The sequence below is a fragment of the Bacillus rossius genome, chromosome 2 (assembly GCF_032445375.1).
Source record: "Bacillus rossius redtenbacheri isolate Brsri chromosome 2, Brsri_v3, whole genome shotgun sequence".
In the NCBI taxonomy this organism is placed as follows: Eukaryota; Metazoa; Arthropoda; class Insecta; order Phasmatodea; family Bacillidae; genus Bacillus; species Bacillus rossius.
The window spans coordinates 114,638,219-114,659,339 of record NC_086331.1 but is presented as its reverse complement, the minus strand read 5'-3'; the positions used below and the strand labels follow the sequence as shown (position 1 = coordinate 114,659,339).

The following is a 21,121-nucleotide window of genomic DNA, read 5'->3' as shown; positions in this document are numbered from 1 at the left end:
CACAAACTGAAAATTCATGCACCATGGGAATATACTTAAATATGTTGACGTGCTGTTTCTCTATATGAGTCGAGTTGATAATTTTTTTCTTTACTCTCCCCACTTTTGGTTTCATGAACAGGATAAGCTGTTTAGGATTAGCCATAGCCAACAAGATACTAGTAGACCTATGTCTTGAGAAACAATTGTTGGGATGCAGTGAACTGATTGTTCTACTGCCGTTTGCACGATCAGCATATCTTGATCACCAGTTGATTCTCTTACTTCAAGGTTATGTTGTTTTAGTGCCTTGGATGCTCTGGTAATAAGTTTTTTTCTTTCAGATTTGCTAAGGAAATAATCTTGGTTACCATAAAGTGGCATGGTTTCACATACATATATTGAATGGAGGCACTAAGTTCTTTTACATATGAAGTTGTTCATTTCTTTTGGTACTGACCATGTCATCATAACCGTCAAAATCTACTTCCGTTGAATGTTTTGCTTTGTAATTGCTTTCAAGCTATTTAATGTACAGTTCAAATACATCAAGAGTGTATGTAAGACAGGTGTATTTATTCCATCTGACGACATGGAGCAAATATTCCCCATCGATGCTGAACATGTCTGTTTAAGCCAATTTATGTTCATCAACACACTCAAATTTATCATAAAACATGGAATTTGTAGCTTTCCTCATACCAGTGCTTGTAAACAAAGAAATTGGGTATGGAGAGATTTCATATTTTAAATACGAAGGCAAATCATCTGTTGGCTTTTTACACTAAAGCATCCACTAGTAGAGCACCAAAGGGAGAAGGGCGTTCTTGCTGTTGACTTGACAAGTTTTTGAATGCTTTTGTTTGCATACTAAGATTACTATTGTGGATTCATGCATGTTGAATGCAATCTCCATAACTCACGAAATAAATTCGCCAGATAATTAACAACCAGCGTTCTTGTAAATTTAAGGTGAACATTTTTTACAAAATGATAACAGCAGTGACACAGAAGCTGGGACCGAGCCTTGCGACGCAACGGGCGACCGAGGCTGCAGCATCCCGTGGTGGTGCGATGGAGGAGGATTTGGTGGGGCATGTGTCGTTTTGCCTAAAGGCATTTTGCGTAATTTTAGGCAAAACGCCGTTTAGCAAAACGCCGTTTGGCAAAACGCCGTTAGGAAAATCGCCGTTAGGTAAAACGCCGTTGGCCAAATAGGAATTAGGCAAATGCCGTTAGACAAAATGCCGTTAGGCATAACGCCGTTAGGGAAAACGCCGTTAGGCTAATCGCCATTAGGCAACTCGCCGTTAGGCAAAACGCTTTTCCTCTTTTAGGCAAAACGCCATTAGGCAATTCGGCGTTAGGCAAAACGCCGTTAGGCATATCGTGGTTAGGCAAATCGCCATTAGGCAAAACGTCGTTGGCCAAATCGCCGTTAGGCAATTCGCCGTTTGGCAAAACGAGGTTTTGTCATCATAGTAACATTTTAGGCAAAACGCCGTTAGGCAAATCGCCTGTTACTCGGATGGTGCAGAGGAGGTGTGGGAGGGGAAGGAGTTGTAGGCGGGATGGTAGAGGAAGGCTCGGAGGGGGTGTGGGAGGGGAAGCACGGTACGCGGGAGGGGGAGGAACCGGGAAACAGGGTCGCCGCGCGAGAGAGGCATGCGGGCGCCGCCCCGCGGGTATAAATCCTGCGCTCGCGTCTCGTCCCTGCGCACATCGCATTCGCAGCCGCGGCAGTCCTGTTCGCTCCGTTCCCGCGCGCCATGAAGTCCTTGGTGAGTGCGTTTCTTGCGCCTGGCACTTGCTCCCGTGGGGTTTGACGTCACACAGAGGCTTGGGGCTTGGCTCCACCCGCCTTTTTGATGGGTAAACATCTTAGCTCTCGGCATATTGCATTTGGTAAGAGTAATTTCGTGAAAATAGAACGGGAATCGATGAACGGAAATGTGACACAAAGATGGCGAACCAACGTGTAGCAACATAAACCCGTATGGAGTCACTTTCGTAAGCATTAAGGGACATACCAAACTAATTTGTGAGCTAAATGAAACTTTATGACAGTTACAATACCATGGAAAACATTTGGTAAACTAAAACAGTTACAGTAAAAAGCTTTCACAATATTTAAATTACCCTAGAAAACTGGTATTCTTAGAGACTTAAAGGCACAACGGTAGAGCGCCCGCTTGCTAACTTCTAGGGCGTGGTTCAAATCTCTTCACTTGAACTTTTTTTTTTACGTTTTATAATAAAATTATAATATTTTAAATATAATAATGTTAAATCAGCTCAATAAGGTCAAGGTTTGTTTTTAGTAACTATTTAAAAACTGATTTAAGTCGTTTAAGCAAAAACAAATATAGAAACATATACTTATGTTGTATTATGTGTTTTTAAAAAAATTCAGGTTATATTTTAATAATGCCATAGAAGTATAAATTCTAACACGTGTGGATACTTAAAAAAAATTAACTATTTAGTTAATTTTTACAAGATAGGCAGTGTTTTAATAAAATTCCAGGTCAAACACGGGGTTTTATCGGAGCCGTTTCTAATACTTAGTTCTAATTTTCCTGTTGTTTCGTGCTGCTATTTGCTATCTGCGTTTGATGGTGGCAGGCAACGTTTACGATTTAAGCAGCGTATTCTTGCGGCGGACGCAGAAAGTATGGGTGTGATTCGTATCCAGAAATTTTGGTTCTTGAAACGTGACTATTTTATTTATCAGTTTATTAATCACGCTGGGCATTATTTTAAAGAATTTTACGTTAAAATTCGTGTCAAAGTTTCGTATTATAAGTTTATTTGCAGCACGAACAACATGAGAACACATTAGTTTGTTCGTTACCGAGTTTTTCCGATGTTTACACATTACAGGCGAGTACTGAAAGTCTCACTCAGATTTTTTTTTTTTACATATTCCGGATTTTTATTAATAAAGTTTTTTATATAAGGGCGTGTATGAGCTTCCAGGCTGTACGAACTCAGAAATGGCTATTAGTTAGACAAAAAATTTAATGATCTTATAATTTAATAATATATTTTATCACAATAATATCTTTACATATTTTTATAAAGTAATATATTAATATTTTGGTTGACTTTTTTTTACAAACATAATTATAATGTGGCATATAAATACTATATCGAATAACAAAACAAAATCGCAAAACACAAAATGCCATGCATGTATAAAAAGTTCGGAAATAGCAAGGCATATGTTTAATGGGTGGTAGCGAATGCCAAAACCAGCGGCATTTGTTAAGGAACGTTATGACAGGAAACGCAACCCAGCAAAATTCAAATTTCCACGCTGCTTTTTGAGACTTTAATTTTGCGGTTTTGCGTTTCCTAACATGCAATCTCTAACAAAAACAGATTTTTTTTTTTTTTTAAATCTTCTACCACCCACTAAATTTATACAGTACAGTGTATTACACGTATAAAGTTACTCAATTTAAAAAAAAATAATTACTGGCCTGCTGGTAAAGCCGACACTTAAATTGACGGGTCTATAATGTTAAGGTGGGCTTCGAACTGCAGGGGTACCAACTCAATGCTCGTGAACGTGTCACGCTGGGATGCCGGGGTCGAACCCGCGACCCTTGGCGACTGGGCACCGGCAAGGCCGAGACCACGCTTCTCGCAGGCCGGGAAACGTGGCGGACGTTACCGTCAGCCAGCGGAGGTTACTTACCTGGTATTCCGACACTCCCCGTGGACGGGGACGCACCACAACGCCGAAATACCACAACGCCGAACGTACAATAACGCCGAATGTTAAAATTGACCACAACGCCAACAGCTAGAAAACTGCTGTGTACCACAACGCCGAAATACATTAACGCCGAAAAATGTCATTGCAGGACTGCCACAAAGGTTACGCTAGGTAAGGTTAGCACACATATTCATTAAGTTGTTTTTCATTTTGCTCCTGTGGGCCCCCCTTCCCAGCAAAATCATTTTTCGGCGTTGTGGTAATTCGGCGTTGTGGTACACAGCAGTTTTCTAGCTGTCGGCGTTGTGATCAATTTTGACATTCGGCGTTATGGTATTCGGCGTTATTGTACGTTCGGTGTTGTGGTACACAGCAGTTTTCAAGCTGTCGGCGTTGTGATCAATTTTGACATTTGGCGTTATGGTATTCGGCGTTATTGTACGTTCGGCGTTGTGGTAATTCGGCGTTGTGGTACACAGCAGTTTTCTAGCTGTTGGCGTTGTGATCAATTTTGAAATTCGGCGTTAGGGTATTCGGCGTTATTGTACGTTCGGCGTTGTGGTATTTCGGCGTTGTGGTAACGACCCCCCGTGGACACGGCTCACGGGCTCTCTGGGTGGTCCGAGGGGTCCCAGAGATGTAGTAGACTTGGGATGGGGTGTCCCTCGAGTCCACCACAGGTTAGCATGATTAGTTTAAGAGGGGAGTGGGCGGCAATAATGGCGGGATGGGTCTCCTCAGCCTCTCAGTGTAGCTTCTCAAGCACCCCCGAGTTGCGATGCAAGCACCTTGTTGTAGGCACGCACGAAACTATATCCGGTATTTTGGAACACTTCTTCGCGTCGCTGGTTAAAACGTCCACTTTCCCTGCAAGACATTTTGGAATTTCATTGATTTTCATATTTTTTTCAAGGCCTTCCATGATCATTTTTTTCATTATCACAGGAGGGGTTCGATTAAAACCTCAGTTAATTTTTATTACAATCAGTAGAGACCTACAATGACTTCAAAATTTATATATATTATTTTTTTAATCTCATAAAATTTCCACTATAATTTTCAAGAATATATAATGAATTTTAAATGGTTGAAAAGTTACTTTAAAAGTATGACGAACATATTTCAGTATCAATGCCCACATGTCGTGGTTCTGATGCTCATGCAACCCGCCTGCAACGCGCTCACAGAACCTTGCCTACTTTCAGGCGTTCAGTTAGACACCTTGCAAGAAGCTGTATGGTCAATCACTTCATCAGTATTTTTTTCGTCTCTGAGCACACACACACACACACATTCTCTCTATATCGCTCTCTCTTTCTCTGCCTGCCGTATGTCAATGTTGTTCGGAATAATCCGGTGGCCTACACATTTCATATCAAACTTAGCATAAAATTCATGTTCTCACTAACTATGGGCCATAATCTTCATAACTAAAATAAAATGTCAAAAGTTTTTTTTTAAATTAAATACCGGGAAATATTTTAAATATGGTTTTTCTCACAATCATCATTAAAATTTTTCGTAGATTATCTTATATTTATTTTAGATCAGTAAACATCTCAGCTCTCGGTATACGGCATTTGGTACGATTTTTTTTCGTGAATGGAACGGAAATGTGTAACAACGGTGCACCTGTGAAGAAGCCTCAGAAACCTCTAAAAGATGGTGGACCCGTGTAATTCACACACATACCTGTGTGTGTGTGTGTGTGTGTGTGTGTGTGTGTGTGTGTGTGTGTGTGTGTGTGTGGACGGGATCCGAAACTCGGGAATAAAATCGGGAAAGGGACCATTCCCGAATTTCGGGAATATAATTTTTCTTCTCGGGATAATACCTCGGGAAAAAACAATTTTAATAGTAAAAACCTCCCGCAAACTAATTTTTGTATTATAAAACTATTGTATGCCGTCACCATGTACGTCACGTAACAAACCGAACCTTGCACAGGTATTGGGTATACAAAGAACAAAGATATCACAAAAACACACATAAGACTTATTGGTGAAACGTACGCAAGATGTCGTGAGAGAATGAAAATAGGTAACACTGCGAACAGGCCATAGGTGTAATTGCGTGTACGCAGCCCGGAACAACCCACCGTGCAACATGTTGCCTACTCACAGGCCCTCTGCCCTGTGTTCTTGCAACTACTCCGTGACTTTGATGAATATAATTACACATGTACATTTATCTTATGTCTATTAGGCATTTTTAAACAATTTTATGATAATAACCAACACCTACAAGACGCAAAAATATTTTGCTACCGTAGAGATTCGTCATACAATATTATTGAGAAAAGAATATTAAACAATTACTTTTGATATATTGAAAATACTAAGACAGGCACAAATCCATGATAATAGAGAATTAAAACTGTTAATTTCAAAATTCATGGTATACAGTTGAAAAGAAATAATTAATTTAGGAACACTATCATCCCAAAGTAATAAACGTTTTGTATGCATTATACTATCCCTTCATAAAGGTAGCAGAAAATACTGTGCTTTTTTATAAAATATATTGGAAAATAATAAATTTAGTACGTGGACTTCAAAAGTGTAATTGTGCATGTTGCATGCGTGCTCTTACTGTACATTCAGCAATTGGTTGGGTACTTTTCAGTTTCCATTTTTCATTTTGAAAGCAACCGTTTGCAAAGCTTAATTTTCGGTTGTTTTCATTATACACAACTGCTAAGAGGGTACTTCAGCATGCAAATACTTCTTACAAACCAACCTTAACCTTAGTGAGCTGATTCAACATTATTATATTATTTAATCTTTTATAAGTGTTATATAAAAAATGGAAAAAAATCAGTGGCAATATTTGAAAAACACCCCTTACCGTGCTACGGAGCCTCTATGGGAATTTAGAAGGAGAATATGTACTATAATGCTTGTAATGCCAGTTTTCTTGAGTATTATAAAACTTGAGATTACTTTGTACTATGGCTATTTTAGTTTACCAAATATATTCTGGGGTAGTTCCACTACAATGAATATTCATTTGGCAAACCAATACGTTTGGTAAATACCGTTATGTTTACGAAAGTGACTATATACTATATTAAAATGTCTGCCATATTGGTGTCACATTTCCGTTTATAGACTTCAGTTCCATGTTCACGTAATTACTCCTACCAAATGCCGTATACCGAGAGCTAAGATGTTTTAGGCACTAAACAAATTGGGAAAATTCACTGAACGAGGATTGTTTGCGCGGGGAAGCCTATGATGTACATTCCATAATGCACAGACCCGAATACTCACGTTGGCAAGCCTTCTTTTCACAGACGAGAGAGCCAAACCCGAAGTTCCCCGATGTTCATGCTAGCTTTTTTTTTCGTTCTATCTCATTGTGTAAACCGGTGTGGCATTAAATTTTGCGGTCGATTAGGATAGGTTAGCTACATTATAAATACTTTAAAACATTGTGGAAGGTTGGTTATATTAGGTAAGTATAGCTACATTAAAAATACTGTAAAATCATTTTATGGTTGCTTAGCAAATAACTTTTTAATATGTAGCTATCCAGGGCTAGGAAACCGTTTACATGATTTCACAGTATATTTAATGTAGCTATCCTAACCAAATCAACCATCCACAATGTTTTAAAGTATTTATAATGTAGCTAACCTATCCTAATTGACCATTAGTTATCATGAGTTGTATATTTATTTACAATAAACAAAAAAAAACCGAAGATGCACGATCGGGAGTTTGGCTCTCTCGTCTGTGAAAAGAAGGCTTGCCAACGTGAGTATTCGTGTCTGTGCAATATAGAATGTACATCAGAGGCTTCCCGTTTTGGCGCCTGCCTCGGGGTGGGTGAGCCGCACGGGCGCGACGAGGCGAGGAGCGTGCTGACACGTGCGCGGCGTGGCTGTGCGCAGCTGGTGGTGTGCGCATGCGCCGTGGCGGCGCTGGCGCAGCGGCAGTCCACGGAGGCGTACCCCGAGGAGGCGGAGTTCGCGCGCGCGCAGCCGCTACAGCTGCAGCCACAGCTGCAGCCGCTGCAGCTGCAGCAGAGGCAGGGCAAGGCGGAGGCGCGCCCCACGCCCGTGCCCTTCATCCCCATCATCAGGTTCGACAAGGAGCAGTCCGCCGACGGCAGCTACAAGACCAGGTACACACCTCGCAGCCCTCCTCCGCCATGTTGGAGTACTGATATACCGCGCGTCCGTACATGTCCCAGTCATTAAATTTAACAGTAGTGACTGTAAGCGTTGTAGAGTGTTGGCTCAAAGTCAAAATTAAAAAGCAACGCAAACGGTTTTAGATAACCGCATGTTGTTTTCTCGCTTGCAGAGCCACCTACGCAAAATGGCGACTCCTGAGTGTAATTAGTAGAGGTTGAACCTGTAAACTTTACTTGGCAACAGGATGGAGCCCCTCCCAATTGGAATCTCTTTGTGCGAGAGTGTTTGAACGTCGAAGTCCTTGACCGTTGGATTGGTCGTAACGGTCGAGACGACAGAGCTCTTTTTCGTTGGCCTCCACGTTCATCTGACCTAACGCCATGCGATTTTTGTTCCTTTGGGGCTTTGTAAAAGATCGTGTCTACGTTACGATACTACCTAATGATTTTCCAGAGTTGTGACACAGAATTGAAAAGTTTATTACTTCTATTACTCCGGACATGTTAACCGAAGTATGGGAAGAATTATTGGACTTTAGGTGGGATATGTCCAGTACAACTAAAGGATCACATGTTGAACATTTTGTAAGAAAAAACAGGTTAGTTTGCCTTCAATTTGATGTATAAGTGGTTATAAATAGTCTAAATTAAACTGTTATATCATTTAAAATTGGGCATTCTTTTATAAACATCATGTCGAATTACATCTTTATGCATATACAGCTGTGAAAACACATAAAAATACTTCTAGTGGGTGGCCATGTTGAAAAAAAAACAGAAAAAATTATGATTATACTTATGTGATGTAAAAAATAATGACAAAAAATGAATTTGTAACGCTTGTACAGAACGATGCATTATTTGACTGACAACCTTCGACTGAAAGTTTAAGTTGAATATAAATATAATATAAACGGAGTGAGTCTGAATATATACATATGGTATAATGTACTTCCCAATACTGGTATACAAGCCTTTTATTTTGCAGGTGAACCGGTAAAATTTTGAAACTAATAAAGAAACTATTTATGACAAAACGCTAAGCGTCTGGGTAATGTCTTATTTATTAAAATTCTACCAACACAGCAAATCTTGTCACTGGAGTAAAATAATTTAATTGAAATTATTTAGAGTAACATTATTATTTCCCATAAATTTTTGTGGTGCATTGAAATAATGTAATTTTTAAAGGCTGATTATTAATTTTAATGTCAAAAGAATCAAAAACTGTCGCTTTGCTTAATTACTTGTTAATTATTAACAATTTATGGTTAATGAAATGATATTTCTTTACAAATAAATGTGTGGCTACATTTTTTTGTCTTGTGGTTTATTGTGCTTTAAGTTGCGTCTGCATTTTAGTTTGATTATTAGTTACATGTTTTCTTCGAAATATCTTCCTTTGCGTGTATATCACTCAACAATCAGTGCCCCTGATTTCAGGCAGCTGTTTAAAACTGAGTGTTGTGAGTGTTGCATACCTGCCAGGCGTCGAAGTATTTCACTCTAAATTTTATTTTAGATTTTCGCGAAACGGTGGGGTAGTACAATAAAGTGAACTTTTTGCTTATTTCTGAGCCAATGCGGAATAAATCTCACCATAAGTCTATATATTTATGACAAGTTTTAATTTTAAATTTCGATTGCAATAAATCAAAGCGAATGTGTGCAAACACTTTGTTTAAACATTTTCAGTTACTATAATTTGTGAGAATTTTAGCATCTTTACAATTAATTGCCTCTTAGATATTGACTAGAGACTTATTTTCAATTTTTCTGTAAAGTCCATGAGCAATGGGGAATTTCATGTTTACCGGCTCCATCCTGGATATTATGAAAAATAAACATTAAAAAATATTATATAAAGTAAAATTAATTGGTAAAAATAATTTGTAATTATATATATGTGTGGTTTCAAGTAAATGCAAAACCCATAGTCTAGAAGTCACTACTTTAATTGAATAGATAAATAATTAGCGCTTAAAACGACGAAGAATCAATGATAAAATTATTGAAATAAAAAGCGAAAACAATGGTTTGGCAACGTACTCCACAGCTCACAAAAATTATGAAGAAATAACCTTCAGCGTCTGAGAACTTATACCTCAGAGACTGTAAACATTGCAAGCATGTTGATGTCTGTTTGTCCTAATGAGTTTTACGTTGAAATTGTCGTAGAAAAGTATGTAATTTTGTTAAAGTAGTTGTACTGTATGAGTTTTTGTCGACAGTAATTCATAATATTTTATAGGTGGCTTGGCATCGTAACCAGTTGCAGGTTCATCAGATAAAAAAAAATCCAAATTGAGCCCAATGCACACCCTTCAAAACACTTAAGTACACACCTGCAGGGACAGTTTTTATGGCAGAAAAACCTGGAACCCTCGCAAAGAAGGCTGACTCTTCAAAGGTTGCACGCTGCAGAGGTAGATTACGCGAAGCCAAATAATAGTTTATGCAGGTGTGCATTTGTATCACAAAAAATTAAATAACAGGAAAGATTTTCTCATTCATAAGTCAAAAAATTTGTATTTTAATATCAATTCAGGTTAAGTTTTTATCCTAAATATATTTGGGGCATCTTTAGGGCAAAAAAACCACGCTCTTTCTTCGGTGGTAAGCTTAGCGTAGTTTTCACTGATAAATTCTGTCACATATTCTGGCTACCTCCAAAGCTGTTAACACGATAACTCTTTTATGTGTCCCTCCCTGACGTGGCTTCATTAGATGGGATATCACAGGTGCGATCAAAACGTAAAACAAATATTTTTGTATTCTAAATATGAAACAGCTGAAACCACAGAAAACTGGAAAACTGTTAAAACTGCTGCAAAATTATTCAAAATTGAGAATTTTAAAAAGATTTTTCAGTGAAATTCCACTGATTCGCAGTGGTTTTTAACAGGTGTGGTGAGGTATTTCCACGAAGTATGCCTGGCATTTCCCAGGACCGCTTGGCTCTGCAGAAGGAAAGCTGGAGCGGCAACCAGTGAAGGACACAGGATTGGTCTTGCACGCAAGGCGAAGTCACGCAGGAAAGTGGGACTGGGTGGTTGTACCGGCTGAGATCTTCGGGATGAGCTTGCAGGAATGAACGCCGTGTTGCCTTTTACACAACCGAGTCGTCCTGGCAGGAACACAATGGGCAGCGAGGAGAGAGGCAAATGCCGTCCTTGCCTACAGGCCAGTCGCTTACGTAAGTTAACCTCCTTCGCGGCTCCACGAGGAAGCTGCGACAGCCCAGATGCGCGCCTTGCCTTCTCTCACACACATTCCTGCACACTTTACTATGGCCAAAGTAGCTTGGCTTATGGGTTGTAGCCGCGTCCTTGGCGAATAATTCAACGACGTTTCGGTCGATATTGCAGTTGCCATCATCAGGGAGCAGTACCTACTGAGGTTCTTACACGTTATCCTGCCTTTATATACTCTCGCCTGAGGGGAAGGTGCTTCCTGATTGGCTGCAGCTGTGTGCCAATCAAAGCTTTCCTTTCTTCTGGTTGGTTGGGCTGTTTTGCCAATCAGGGGCGATCTGTCCGATGTTGGATGTGGAGCTATGTTTTAAGGATTTCTAAAGAGTGGGTTCCATATTTTTCTTAATTTGTAGCCATCTTCTCTAATAATGTTTGCTGGATGTTTTAATATTTCTACTGATTCTCGAATGCATCTTTTCTTGTACTGTCGGGTGTTGGATATGGTGAGGAATTGGTCGAAATCAATGCTGTGTCTGGTTTCCATGGACTGTTCTACTATAGCTGATTGTGGGTTTTCATGTTTGTAGTCGCTGATGTGTTCTTTAACCCTTGTGATTATTCGTCTGCCAATTTGTCCTGTATATACCTATAGACAATGGCCGTGAAAGCCTGCGAACATTATTTACTATGGCCAATTTACCTTCGTTAACATAGGCCTACGTGTTTCCTGTTTCTTTAAAATATTAACTTTTCACAACATTGGTTCAATTTTGTTTTTATAAAATTAATTCATTGCTTGGCCTTGATGCTTTTACAGGATTAAATATTTGGTGCAGGCATCAGATTAAAACTGATTTAAAATTTTTGGTGTTAAACAAAGAAAAATTTCAATTTCCTAAAAACTATTTTATCATAGATCGTGTTTTTTTATTATTATACTGTTAGGCATGGATTACAGATTATACTTCATATTTTAGATAATGTTTGAGTTCAGATGAAAACACATACATATAATACATTTTACTTCATAAATCTAACAATTACTTCAAAGGGGATATGATTTTTTTTTCTTCAAAAATTGGCATTTTAGTTAAATAAATAACGTTTGAATTCCTTCTGCAGGTACATATTTGGTGAAATTGTTGTTTCTGCTTGTAGCTGTAGGTGATGTGATGAATGAATACGGTTTTAACGTCTCGTCGAGATCAAGCCATATCAAGTGTCAGATGGAGCAATGTGGGAGGAAACTGGGCAACCTAAATAAAGCACACTTGCTCAAAAAAAACCTCCACCATTTTTACCACTTGTGAAAAATTTCGAGTTCAAACTGAACATGAATGAAACCATGATCGCCTTGGTGAGATGCGAATTATTGGGCCTTTTATGGTAATTGGTTTTGAATTTTCAGATTATACTAAATATTTGATCAAAATTCTCAGTCTAGATAAAAATTGCTTTTAAACCTTTCCAATTTACGAACTACCCAATTAGAGTACAGCACAATATTTAAGGTCTGGTAGGTCATTTTACCGATGTTGATTCATTAATACTCCTTGATTTAAAAAAAAAATCGTCTTTTCTAAGAACATTATATAACACTGGTAAAATTATTTGAAAAAAATTTGGTTTATCATAAAACAGGCTTTGTATTTAGGCACAACTTCTTGTTTCCTACTGCAGGCATATAGTTCGAGGGATGGTGTTGTCTTCGCTTACTTCTGTAGAAGATGAATTTTTGTGACTACATATATTGTTATCCACAGTGTCAGAGATGGACACAGCGAAAACACTGCAGGAAAATTGGCCAGGAATATGCCACTGCTCTTATGGTAAGGAACCATCCTAATAGTAGTTGCTGAGTGATTTCGCGATACCACGGGAAACAAAAATCAGAATTGCTATATTTGATTCGAACACGGATTTTCCCAAATGCGAGTAAAGTGCTCTATTTACCATTGTGCCACCTTGTATATTCAGAATTGTTCCTATTGGTGTACCTTTGGAGGGAGTGAATGCTCTTATCATGTCCTTTGATGAGTGTAATGTCTAGTACTGCAGGTGTTGCTTGGATGGAGCTGTCCTACCTCTGAAGGCCATGCCAGCAGGGAGAGACTTAGTAAGAGATTTTTATACGGATTCTTATGATTGCAGGAACAAACTATCTCTGAAAAGAAGTATTATGCGATTTATAGCCTCTATTCAATTGGACCTCACGACCTCCACATGGCAAGGGGCTTAAACGCATGTAACTAGGTGAAAAACTGAGTCTGATCAATTTGGTGTATGCGGGTCTAATCTGCAGACTAAATAAACATCTGCGAAGTCACAGACAGTTGGTACAGGTGGTATCTGCATCCCTCGCTAGGGTTGGCTTGTGCTTGCAAGCTATTGCTCTTCCCAAACAGTTGCCGACTGTGGTTGGAGGACATTTGGCGGGTGATACTGCTGGAAAAGAGCCCGTCTTTTACCCTCTGGAGCAGGAAGTCAAGCTGGGGTGAAAGCATTGTGGGCCTAGTATAGTCACATAAACCGCGGGCATGAGGTGGGCTTTCGAGGTCTTCGGGCCGGAAAAAAGATTGCTGTGTGGTTGACAGGGATACGAACTGGTACGGAACTCTCCTGTAGAGATGGGATAGACCACAGGTCCATCCAGATGGCAGCTTTGGGTCCCATTCTGTGATGTGATGTGAGGAGGTGAGTGGGTGCCTCGCCAGTATGATAGGAATAAGTGTTACCTTCCTCTGTAGTTACAGGATCCAACACTCTGGTCTTTACCCTCCTACTGATGGGCATGTAGTAATTTCCGGCAATGTACTGGAATGAACGGGCAACCTCCTAAATGTTTGTTATCGGGCCAGGTACTTTGGCCGGGATCTGCGCGGAACAAGTTCAAGTGGTTGAGACACCGAACACATGTTCCTACAAGTACTATAGATATGAGAAGGATATCATGGGCAGATGTTAATGGAACGGGAAGTGTTTTGGTAACGAGGAGAGCAACAACACCATGGTCAGTTGTTAATGGCGAGGGTGGTTTTGCAGCTACGAGACGGGCAACAACATCGTGGCGGAGGAGACGGGCTTCCTGAAGAACGTGGGCGTGAAGGACCAGGAGGCGCTGGTGCAGCACGGCAGCTACTCCTACACCTCGCCCGAGGGTGACGTCATCACCGTCACCTACACGGCCGACGAGCAGGGCTTCCGCGCCGAGGGCCTGCACCTGCCCACGCCGCCTCCCGTGCCGCAGGAGATACAGCGCTCGCTGGACCTCATCTACGCCCAGATCGAGCAGGACAAGGTGTGTGCACAGCTCTCACTTCTGGGACACTACACGTATCACACCCCGAGCAGAGTCCTCACTCTAAGGACACGCCAAACATCATACCAAGACCCACAACGCTCACTCCTGGGACACAACATGCATCACACTCCGAGCACAACGATCACTCTAGGAACACGCCATACATCACACCCCAAGCAGAGTCCTCACTCTAGGGACAAGCCAAACATCACACCCCGAGCACAACGCTCACTTTAGGAACACGCCATACATCACACCCCGAGCAGAGTCCTCACTCTAGTGACACACCATACATCACACCCCGAGCAGAGTTCTCACTCTAGGGACACGCCAAACATCATACCCCGAGCACAATGCTCACTCCTGGGACACAACACGCATCACACCCCGAGCACAACGCTCACTCTAGGAACACGCCATACATCACACCCCGAGCAGAGTCCTCACTCTAGGGACACGCCAAACATCACACCCCGAGCACAATGCTCACTCCTGGGACACTACACGCATCACACCCCAGCACAATGCTCACTCTGGGGACACGCCATACATCACACCCCGAGCACAACGCTCACTCTGGGGACACGCCATACATCACACCCCGAGCACAACGCTCACTCTGGGGACACGCCATACATCACACCCCGAGCACAACGCTCACTCTGGGGACACGCCATACATCACACCCCGAGCACAACGCTCACTCTGGGGACACGCCATACATCACACCCCGAGCACAACGCTCACTCTAGGAACACGCCATACATCACACCCCGAGCAGAGTCCTCACTCTAGGGACACGCCAAACATCACACCCCGAGCACAATGCTCACTCCTGGGACACTACACGCATCACACCCCAGCACAATGCTCACTCTGGGGACACGCCATACATCACACCCCGAGCACAACGCTCACTCTGGGGACACGCCATACATCACACCCCGAGCACAACGCTCACTCTGGGGACACGCCATACATCACACCCCGAGCACAACGCTCACTCTGGGGACACGCCATACATCACACCCCGAGCACAACGCTCACTCTGGGGACACGCCATACATCACACCCCGAGCACAACGCTCACTCTGGGGACACGCCATACATCACACCCCGAGCACAACGCTCACTCTGGGGACACGCCATACATCACACCCCGAGCACAACGCTCACTCTAGGAACACGCCATACATCACACCCCGAGCAGAGTCCTCACTCTAGGGACACGCCAAACATCACACCCCGAGCACAATGCTCACTCCTGGGACACTACACGCATCACACCCCAGCACAATGCTCACTCTGGGGACACGCCATACATCACACCCCGAGCACAACGCTCACTCTGGGGACACGCCATACATCACACCCCGAGCACAACGCTCACTCTGGGGACACGCCATACATCACACCCCGAGCACAACGCTCACTCCTGGGACACTACACGCATCACACCCCAGCACAATGCTCACTCTGGGGACACGCCATACATCACACCCCAAGCACAACGCTCACTCTAGGAGGGACACGCCATACATCACACCCAGAGCACAACGCTCACTCTAGGAGGGACACGCCATACATCACACCCCGAGCAAAACTCTCAATTTGGGTACACCGCACACAAATATTACAATAACACAAAATCATCTTATCATCGTTTATTTATTAAACATAGTTTTTCTAACCGCGTGAAAATATGGTTTCTAGTTCGCTACAAAATGTTTTTTAAAATATTCACCCGGCCAAATATTTTATGGTGACAGCAAAGCTATATCCTGTTATACATATCTGTGTCGAAGAGACCACAAAACACAATTCTGACCCTCAAGGCATTAACAGTACACCATACAAAACAATTTATTTTCACGAAAAAATATTCAGTATGGTATTTGATTACAAAATGTGTCGTTTTGGCCACAAAGCATCTTTATCAGAAATCAAAACCATTATAGTTACGGAATATCCGTGAATTTGGGATGCGGGTTTCGAAACTAGGAACAGTGAATAAATTAATGCAGTCCTCCCTCCCTCCACCAAAACTATCTCCATCCCTCCCCCTAAAGAATAATCTAACGTAGTGTTTCTTTCACTTACTTAAAATGCGGTGGACTGCTCCAAAGTACAAGATCCACGATTTTTGAGTCACACAAACTTCATTGACACAGCGTTGATTTTTTTCGAGATTTGCTGTTACAGTAGCTATTTTTACAACACTTAAATAACTGTAACTATGTAATAGCTATTCTCTCGCTTCCATGACAATACTGTTACGGTATTAAGCGAACCTAACAGCCGATAGTGCTTTGCATTTTCTCATAATTTTGATGTTTTCAAACCGTTCTTTTATCTTTCAGAATATTACTTAAATCAATAAATGTAATTAAATATCTTCCTGTTGTAAGTAACTCATACCATTATAAAAATATGCGAATAACTTAATATATTCATTTGCTAACACATTTTCAGTGCACTTAAACATAAACACTCTTTCGTCTTACTTGACAATTCTGGACCTATACAAATTATTACTTTTTTCATTAAATTTTAGCAACTTACGCATTACTGCTTTATAAAGCACATTCAATGTCCAAAGGTTTTCAGGGCTCAATTAAATATAGCGCTGTGCATGAAAACAGATTATATCGCGATAGTAAATTTAGCTCAATCTCATGACAGCTATTGTCACTATAAAACTCACAATTATTTTGTCAACCAAGATAAGCTCACATATTATTGCAGTATTCCTTAACCCTTTTTTTTTTTATTTTCACTAGGCCATTGAGTATGAATGATGTTCCTTAATATTTTCCAGTACATGTATTCCCCTTTCTCAAGGGACACTTATGTAGAGCAATCACGTTAGTATAGTTAAATATATAATGGAAAATTTAAATATATACAGCTTCAGTTCCTTAAAAGAAAGAGAGAGGAAAATTGCCTTGATATGAAACTTGGCCAAGGCATGCATCTTCCGAGTTTTTTGAAAATTAAAGTGTCCAAGCTTAAGTTGAAAACCTGGAGGTCTTAGTTTCGTACCCGCGAAGAATGTGGTAGACTATAGATTACGAGGAGGGAAGAACTCATTTTCAGAAAGGAATAGGAGATGTAAATAATTTATAACTATGTCTGTCACATAAAATAAATGAAGCAACGTGGGCTTAGAACCCTGGAGAGAGGGGAAAACCTCCTTGGATTAAAATGCTTCTCACTGAGGACTTATCTCTTTTAACCTAACTTAAAAAAATCTTGGGCCGCAGATTCCATGAGCGTGTGCTCCTGCACTCTTCTCAATTTTCTCAAAACCCTCAAAATATTAAATGTCTAGTTTTTATATAAAACTAGATTTTTTCATATTTAATATACATATTCATAATTTAAATATTTTATCAACAAAAGCCACATACTAGCGCTTGATTCGAAACTTTATAGCCCACGTATAAATCCTTTTTTCATGCTAGGGTTATAATATTTATTTGCCTTTAAGTTTGTGAAAACTATGAAATAAAATTTATTGAGTTGATAATATCTGTAACATTATCAATGTATGATTTATTTCAAATAATGAGTAAAAGTAGGAACTTATGTAAGCATAACAATTTATAAAACAAGCAACAGGACTTTCGGGGCAGCGGGTACCACCTCGGCACTCACGAGTTTAAGGATGGCGGCGCGTTGGTTCGAACCCACGACCCCCAGTGCGTGAGCGACCACGAACCCTGTGGACCGTGCGGGAATTACATATTTATTTTCAAACTAGTCGAGTGCCCGATGGGAAAGTACTTGACTCTCATTTTTTATGAATTACCAAAAACGCTGATACAACTAACTGTTATTTATAAACATAAGTCTAAACACCAATTTCAATCATTTCTAACTTCAAAAATTACAAACTGCCAAACAAACTTTCATCCCCTACTTAACCCACTTAGGGGACGAATTAAAAAAAGCCTTTCTACGTTATATAAAGAACTCCTATGAAAAATTACATGCATCTAGGCCCACCGGGTTAATCTGTGCGTCCTCTGTCAGTCAGTCATTGTTACAGTTTTACCAACTAGATTTATTTTATAGAAATGATTTTTGCGCCTGTTTTTTATGTTCATTGCTTCCATGATCTTGCGGTCCAATTAACGTAATCCTCCGTGGAGTGAGGTGAAGCAGTGTTAAGTTAAGTTGCAGGACCTGTGTTTCATAGGACACACGTTCAAATCCTGATTTCGGACATCCTCATTTCGGGCATCCATGGTTTCACTAAATTACTCCAGACCAATTCTGCAGTGGATCCTAGCAACTAACTGTCCATGACCGATTTCTGTCCCTGTATTCTTGGTATTGTGTCGTTGTGAACCATCGCCTCTGAAGAATTCACAGTCAACAAGACGTTCAAACCAAAAATTAAAAATAAAAGCACACTCGCTCTCACCAAAAGCTATCTTTTCATTTGCCGACCACACATTTACTTCGTTTTAAGTTAATCTTCTACAGCATTATTTTGATTCATTTTAATTTTGTATTGATTTTTTCATGGCTATGTCCAATTTCTTCAAAATGGGTTTCAGGTTCTTTGATAAATACTTCCAGATTCCCGATATTATCATTAAATCTTATAACTTTTTTAATTTTTGCGTTATTACTATAATTTATTCCATATCCGTTATTGCTTGCTTTACCTATGTGTAAATTGGCTGAAGGTAAGATAAACTGTAGCCTTGTTTCACTTCTTTCTTGACCGCCAACTTTAAGCACTTTTCTGCTTTATTAAGTGATTTCTATAACTTTTAGGTATAGGCATTTTTGTGTAGATTTATTCTTTATTGAAAAATAATCCCGAAATTAGTTTAAATTAAAGCGTGTGTGCCACGAATTTTTAAAATGATAATTCTCTTTTTAAATTAAAAACGTTTCGTGATTTTGTGTGTGTGATAATATAATTGTTTTTTCAGCAACGCAATGCTCAAGAACAGAAACTTCAACCCCTGCAGCCAACAGAAAACGAAAACATCCCAGTGAGTGACAATTACCCAAGAAGATTCAGGCAATAGCCAAATTCTTCAGTTCCTTGTGATTTTTACACCTCGTTCATTACGAAGCATGAACATTGACATTTGCTTCAAAACAATCATTCTTGTGCTGTGTAGTGAAGTCCTTAGTTTTTGAAATTTATAAAATACGTTTTGCAATCGACTTTTCGAATGCACATTTTTTTAAGGCTTTTGTATTAAAGTTACTTAAAATTATTCTCAGGTTAAATGTTTTCTTTATTTTGAGCTATAATTAACTGTGTTTCCTGTGGACGAAAGAAGACCAAACTGTAGTAAAATGTCACAAGAAAAACTTTCTATTACTAAGATTAGATTAGTAAAACTACCCTTCTCAAGTAAAAAAAATCGCAACATGTAAAAAATAATGTAGGTATTGAATTATGGCAGGAATGAAGTGTAATATTGTATTCATAAATAGATGCTTCGTTAACCCTTGGCTGATTTAACTGGGAAAACGTGTGACAGAAAAAAACTCAAAAAGCATTGATCACAGAATTATAAAAAACTAAACGTAAAAATATATAATAATATTAACATGACGCCAACTAGTGTGTTGCAGTTCCCACATGGATGAGTAAAATCAACTGAAGATTAACACTTATTGTGATATCAATAACAGGGCATTACAACCAGTTAACACGGTGTACACTTTATAAGAATCTCGGGTCGATTCCCGGCCACTAACGGGAAAGCTTCCTAACCAGGTCCAGGACTAGGAGAAGTGATGTAGCTTCTCCGCTACCGCGCTGCGGACATCAAAGGCGAACCATCGTTAAATGACCTCCAACCTGCAGCCCTCTACCGACCAGATCACAGGCCGACCATCTGTACCAGCGATCTACGCACCTATTTTGTAGTCTTCTTCAAGGCCCGACACCACCGCAAATTTGGGTGGCTACGTTCTCACGTAGGCAGTCCAAGACAAACTCATACGGATATACCACTTAAAAACATTTTTTTTTTAAATTTCTTTGGTGAAATTTGTTTTTCCAAATACATGCTACACATTATCTGCTATTAGTAAAAAATCAGACAGGTATTCATGAAAAAAAACAAATAAAAGAAAAATAAATCAAAGACTCAAAGTTTTGATATATTTTTTGATAGAAATGTAAAAATAGCAAGAAACTACAAATCAAACATAGCGGTTGAAGCCCAGTCTTAAGGGGGAGCTCAATAACTATTTTTTGAAGCCTAATGTAATTGTTGATAGGTATATAAGTACAACAGAAAACAAAAAAAAATTCTTTTAACAAACATTATTCTTTAAAATAATAAACGACAAAAAAACAAGAAATAAAAATTACATGATGGACAAGCATGTGGAAAGCGGGAAGCTTTTTCAGATGCATCACCTGTAAGTAAGAAGAATATAACTATTTCCGTCACGCTTTCAACCACTAGAAACTCAAAACACATCACCCATTAACCGCCTCTTGAAGCCTTCTTCTGAAGAAATGCTGTACACAACATCGCTAACTGCGAGCGCATGTAACACTAATGCAATATGAAATGCTATGGTTGGCATGAAAGCCTACCTCCCGCAGTCAAGCCCTTTAGGAATCATGCCCCCCCCCCCCCTTCCTTCACTCTTTAACCGACCTATGAACATCTCGCGTGATTACCTGTACTTCCTGTACTTACCTCTGCTAATAACCTTTTTCAGTAAGGCAGTATTTTTACCCAAAAACCCAACTAAATTCTAGACCCTTGATAGGGCAGAAGAAGCTTCACA

The 21,121-nt window shown here is 40.0% G+C and overlaps 1 protein-coding gene across 1 annotated transcript; it reads left to right on the top strand.

Annotated features, from left to right (window-relative positions):
• Positions 1 to 1,693: 1,693 nt before the first annotated feature.
• On the top strand, positions 1,694 to 20,630 carry LOC134529644 (endocuticle structural glycoprotein SgAbd-8-like). The gene is made up of 4 exons (XM_063363954.1): positions 1,694 to 1,760; positions 7,599 to 7,831; positions 14,080 to 14,335; positions 19,288 to 20,630. The coding sequence occupies exons 1-4, from the start codon at positions 1,749 to 1,751 to the stop codon at positions 19,384 to 19,386; spliced, it is 600 nt and encodes a 199-aa protein (XP_063220024.1). The 5' UTR covers positions 1,694 to 1,748; the 3' UTR covers positions 19,387 to 20,630.
• Positions 20,631 to 21,121: the final 491 nt, after the last annotated feature.

What these genes read in the sequence shown, in the direction of transcription:
- LOC134529644 (XM_063363954.1), top strand. An exon ending in GACGGCAGCTACAAGACCAG is followed by an intron (nt 7,832 to 14,079) that starts GTACACACCTCG and finishes GTGGTTTTGCAG; the next exon opens with CTACGAGACGGGCAACAACA. An exon ending in CCCAGATCGAGCAGGACAAG is followed by an intron (nt 14,336 to 19,287) that starts GTGTGTGCACAG and finishes TTGTTTTTTCAG; the next exon opens with CAACGCAATGCTCAAGAACA.